Here is a 6,000-nt window from a genome sequence, read left to right as displayed (position 1 = left end):
CCGAGGCACTTGTTTACGCTTTGGTAGACCAATCTTAGACGGCTCTAAATTAAATAAATAAATAAATAAATAAATAAATAAGTAAATGTAATAACATATTACAATTGTAAACAAACTATTTCAATGTGCACTTAACCCTAGAATGCATTTAAACAAAACCTACATAAATGCATAAAGGGGGTCAAAATAACCCGTTTTTAAATTAATAATGGAAAATATGTGACCTAAATGTTTTAATATATCAAACTTGTTTATTTGTCCACTTTCCTTGAATATATGGGTTACAAAATATGAAATTGATTCGTTTTAAAATGCAGTTGTACTTTTTTCTAAACAAACTAATTTAGATCTAACTGTAAAGTAGGCTATATTCTAATCTAGTCTGAACCGTCTGGGTCTGAACCCTCACTCGCCACATTTTTCACAGACCATATGAAAATGATCTTTTCAGACATTTTTTTTTTCCACATAAGATTCACACCTTTCAAAACATAACTTTAGGGCAGAGTTGGCACCTCTTCCTTTGTTTTTTTGTGTTTTGAGCGTTTACAAATTTAAGTTAAGTTATTTATACATTTAAAATACGTTTTCTTTATAGTCTTAAATACAACATTATCAATATGTCATAATTAATAAAGATAATACCTATAATAATTAAATGTTTTTGGAATTAACATTTTTATACCTTTATTTATAATATTATATTATCAAAAGTGCATTTAATTGGTATAGCATTTATAATTTATGAGACTAGGCCTTATATTATTGAGATTATATAAGGTGAAAAAAAACCTTTTGTTATGTTGTTTCAGAATTCAGCCTTTGTTACCTACTGGTTGATCTTATTTACCCGGGCTTTTACCCGCGGCTCTCATTTGTCAATCACAACCACTCATACTATCGGAAACGAGAGTACCACAACAAATTCACAACCTACAGGGATGTCGTTTCTCTCTATTATGCTCTGCGATAGGCTGTATAAGTTGTCAATCAAGGGGTCATGCTTGCAAACGCTATTTAATTGGCCATTCGGGCCCAATGCGTTTAAAGGAGGGCGTTTTAAAAAGTGTGAGGTGAATTTCTGCAACAAGAAATGTCATTGGCTACCAAGTTCACGTCCTTTATTCTAATTGGTTCTCGCAGACTGTCAATCCGATAAGGGCGGGGATAAACACATTCGCGGCCATGTTGAAAATTACACTGACAGTTACTCCTTAGGAAAATCACTCTCAACTCACAAAACATTGCGAAAAATGTGTTAGGAGAGTTTTACAGAAAATTTTTTTGGTCTGCTTGCCGCCACTTGAGCGTTTCCTTCATTCCCATGAAACTCCTTGATCCACGAGATGGATCAGGATGAAAGGCAGAGAAAATTAGAGGCCGGACGAGCAAAGGTACGCGCTAACATTAGCAGAAACTTTACATAGCCTAGGCTTGTTTTGAATTTGAATACTCCTTGATATTTTGTTTATGTCTGTAATTACATCAGGTATTACATTTAATTAAGTTTTTTTCCTTTAACTTGAGGTCCACTTCTATTTCGGCCAGCCAAAGATATCACAGTCACTCATATTATTCTTGCTGCACAATGTCATATTATAAAGCATTTTGGAACTAATCAGCCCTAATCTATTTGTCAGCACATTAGTGCCTAACTGTCTCACGATCCATTGTGCTGAATATTACAACAATATCATATCATAGTGATAATGGACAAAATTAGGCTTAAACTCTACATTTCTTCTGAGTGTAACGTACCTTTTCATTTGCTACGGTTCTCAAATTTAAAACCATCTATGATTTAAAACCATGTTCTCAGCTTGAAGGTTTTTGATTTGTGTTTTTACTTTACTTTTTTAATCTTTATAGCTTTGGGTATTTATTTGGAGTTTGAATTTGGGGAGGGAATAACAAGTTTTGTATGCGAATTGTCTTGCTTTGTAGCGGAAACTTACTTTATTTGCTTATGGTATGTTTCAAGTTGCACATAAAGTTATAGGCTATTTGCTGTTGAACATGAGGTGAAACTGATACAGCTCTGTCTCTAGGCAGGATCTGTGTGGCTCACAGGTAACTTATCTACAGTATATATTTAGCTCGAGAGCTTTTAAGGGAACTGCGCTTTATCCGCATTGAGAGGAAAACCGAGATGAAGTGACCGATCTTTTAATTTGCTTTTAAAGGTCAAACGGTTCAAATGATGTGACCAACACGATATTGACTGAATTACTAGATGTTGAATGACACGATTCATTTTACAGAAGAATTCAACTTGTTATTTGTAAAGAGTCCTGTAGGAGGCACCACACGATTAAAATATCAACACTGCAAGGATGCCAGTAGTATGTTCCTGGACTCTCAAAATTGAAATAGTCATAATTTGCTCACCCCCATGTTGTATTTATTTTTATGCAACATACAAAATGTACTTTTATTGTATAGGGAAAAAGTCCTCAGTCGTTTGTGTTCAACGAACGAAATGCATTACTGGTTTTGTACTATGAGGTTGAGTAATGACATAATTCACAAATATCATAATTTGAGGCAACATTTTTGGTCACAAAAGAGCTTGTATTTTTCATTAAAAGTTTATTATTTAAAATGACATGACAAGCATTTTCATCCACTCATCCAGCTAGATAATATCCCTGTAGTGACTTTTGCACAATTCACAACCAACTTGAATACAATTCAAATTATTTAGTGGTTGGTGTATAAGTTTACACATTCATAATCAATGTAAGATGCCCTGTCAGAGGTGAGTGCTGCTGCATTGTCAAGCATATCATCTGGCCTGAATCTCTCTTGCATTGGCTTTGGGTCATTGGATCCAAACTGTTAAAGGGATAGTTCACCCAAAATTGGAACATTTTGTCATCTACTCGCCCTCGTGTTGTTCCAAACCTGTATGAGTTTCTTTCTTCTGTTGAATACAAAAGGAAATATTTTAAAGAATGTCGGTATTGGTAATCAGACAGTTGATGACACACATTAACTTCCATAGTAGGAAAAAAATACTATAGAAGTCAATGGTTGCTGTTAACTGTCTGGTTGGTTACCAACATTCTTTAAAATATCATCTTTAGTGCTCAATAGAAGGAAACTCATACAGGTTGGAACAACTCGAGGGATAGTAAGTAATGACAACATTTAGAATGAAAAAAAAAACATATATATATATTATATATTTTTTTTTTTGTGAGCTTCCCCTTTAAGCGTTGAATTTAATTTGTAACTTTAGCCGCATGAATGTTCAAGTATTTATCAGTTGGTTATGGAATGTGTCTAGACGTGTGTTTGTAGATTAATTTAGCTCAAAGATTAACCTGTTGCAGAGTGGCTTGCTGGTTGCCATGGCATTTGTTAAAAAAACATTGGTTTTTAATCGGTCAAAATACTTACTGTTGGTTAACAAGGTAATTATGAGCATCCCTACTTGCAAGCGAACAAATTAGGACAAAAGAATTGTGATTTCTCTGTAGTGTAAAGATAAATAATATACTAATGAAAAATTCATTTTCATTTATATTTATTAGACTATACATGATATTATTAGCATTATTAGGATGATGATGATAATAATAATAATAATTATTATAATTATTATTATTTTAAATGTTTAGCTTCCTACAACACCAGTCAATTAGAGCTGCACGATTAATCTTTAAAGGATCACGGTCTTTATTCAAACACCAACGTGATCTCATTCCAAATGACAACAATTCGCCTGCGTCTATTAAACCTTTGACAAAATCACAGCAGAACATTCAGATCGTTGTTGGCACTGCTGCTGACCCAGAGAGAGCAGTTGTCCTGTATAGGTATGAAACCGCTTCACAAACAGTCAGTGTCTTTTCAACTACACAGTATCATTATTTTTCTGCGTTACAAATATTCATATTAGTTTCTAGTTCGGATGTAAACACTGATGATGTCTACAGAAGCGAGCAAAAGTGATAGAGTGAATCACCTTTTTGAAAGTAAAATGGCGCTTCAAATAATGATTGTATCGATTACACAGTTATGCCACCAGGTTATGACAAGTGACTGTTTAAATTTTTGTTGTTGTTATTGAATAATTCAAGAGATTTGTTAAAAAAAATGCTGATTCATCTAGTAATGAAACAATGAAATATTTTTGAATATCTAAATTTTAGTTGTCTGTTCAGAATCATGGGAGAATCTTGCAATTGCTATAAAGTCCAATTCTGAGGGGAAAAATTTACTGACTTCTTTTCTCAGAATTGCGAGTTTATATCTTTCTAAGAACAAAAAAAGAATTGCAAGATGTAAACGGTCACAAGCAAACCCCCCAGATTTGTGAGATAAAAAAAACTTTACAGAAAATGCATGTCTACGTTACAATTTAGAGTGATCTGTTTTTAGAGGTGACTGTTCAACGAAAAGACTTTGTTAAATTTGTTCTCGGGAGATGGGTTGGAGGCTTGGAGCTCTTAAATTTGAATTCAAAGTGCACCAAATTGATACCATTTAACTTTAAAATATACATTTTCTTATGGGGGACTAGAGCCAAACTCCACCCCCCCGATAATATTTAATCAGAAAGTGGACCTTCCACTTAAACCATAATATTATTATTTTTTTTAAACGCACCCATATGTTTGTGTGTATATTTAATTTTTATATACATTTATTTATTTCAGATGTGCACACCATTTTAGTGGATGTTACAGAGAGTGGCCTGAATATTGCATGTAAGCCGCTGTTCCAGAAACTGTTTATGGCTTGTCGTCCCCTAGGCTTCAGATCAACATCTTATGTGATTTGACATTCAGTGGGTGAAAGACAAAACAGATTTCCTACATGTTTATGAAAGCAGGTCAAAAGTAATCCAGCCGAATACCCAGCTCGTTGGATTTTTTTCAGGTGTATTCATACTCAGACCTGGGTTAGAGGTTTAGTCCAGAGGGTACTAGGTCCAAGTTGGGTCACAGTATGTGCATTTATGTGAATGGTTTGCGTGCATTCGCTCCTCCTCTTTCTTTTCCTTTTTCATTTGGTTCTCAGTGGGTTCTTCACTTGGTGGTCTTTAGTTCTAATAGTTGCAGACTTGCCCAGGAATCATAAGGCGTTTTTGTTTGTTTGGTAGATGGATTGCTGTCATGTGACTAATTTAAATGGCTTAGGGGTTGTGCTGGTGTTTGTTCATAGAAGCACCATTGTAATATTTGATCCAGCAGGGCTCATGTCAGCCTGTTTTAATCTGGAATAAGCTTCTTAAGGCAGCTGTGAGCAATGTCTCTTGGAGAATTGTGCGTATTTCAGGCGTCACCACATTTCCATGCTTGAGGATCAGGGATTCTCCAAAAAAAGGAAGAGGATGATTGTTTTTAGAAGATGAAGAACCCATCATTTTTCCTGCCTTAAGAAATATCATCTATTTGGATATTGTATTTTTTTTTAAAAACCTGGTTTTCTTGCTGTTGTCTTTCATATTATGAACTAAATCATCCCTTAAGAGGAATTTGCCTTATTTAGTTTGGTCTAATTATGAGACATCAGTCATGCAGGAGATGCATCCATTTGACCTTTGACATGGCTCATATTTCAAGCCCAGCAAAATGCTGCTTCTATGTTCTTGCTATCTCATCCTGATGTACGTTTCCCTCTACCTGTCCCTCAACCTCTGGCGCAGCTTGCTCACTTTAGACGGAGCCGGGCGAAAAGCGACAGTTCGAGCACGCAGAAAAAGACGGCGAAGAGGAAGGGCCAGACGAATGCCTGTTCCGCACAAGAGCGCCACCTAGAGGAGCCACAGACAGACGATTGTCATGGAGAGATCAGCAAGGAATACTCAGAGGTTTGCTCTTAGTTTAAGTGTTTCTTAAATTGACAAAATTTGTCCTGTTTCTTTGTTACAGCTGACAAATTATTAAATATAGCAAAATAGCAATAAAAAAAACGTTTGTGACTTTGTGACGCCAGTCAGATGCATCAACACATCAGTCACAGTAATGCAATTAAAAGAAACCATTATCA

At 35.1% G+C, this 6,000-nt stretch overlaps 1 protein-coding gene across 6 annotated transcripts in view; it reads left to right on the top strand.

Annotated features, from left to right (window-relative positions):
• The first annotated feature begins 1,176 nt into the window (after positions 1-1,176).
• pcnt (pericentrin) overlaps positions 1,177-6,000 on the top strand; it is a 62,959-nt gene continuing 58,135 nt past the window's right edge. For all 6 annotated transcript variants that reach the window (XM_056267027.1, XM_056267026.1, XM_056267025.1 and 3 more), the window contains exons 1-2: positions 1,177-1,394; positions 5,657-5,821. In XM_056267027.1, coding sequence (XP_056123002.1) covers positions 1,347-1,394; positions 5,657-5,821 — 213 coding nt within the window. In that variant the 5' untranslated portion in view covers positions 1,177-1,346. The remainder of the gene's footprint in view (positions 1,395-5,656; positions 5,822-6,000) is intronic.

This window comes from Rhinichthys klamathensis, unplaced genomic scaffold (assembly GCF_029890125.1).
Source record: "Rhinichthys klamathensis goyatoka isolate OS25496 unplaced genomic scaffold, OSU_Roscu_1.1 h1tg000254l_1, whole genome shotgun sequence".
Classification (NCBI taxonomy): Eukaryota; Metazoa; Chordata; class Actinopteri; order Cypriniformes; family Leuciscidae; genus Rhinichthys; species Rhinichthys klamathensis.
Note: the sequence above shows the minus strand (reverse complement) of the source record. Positions and strands in the feature narration are given on the sequence as shown.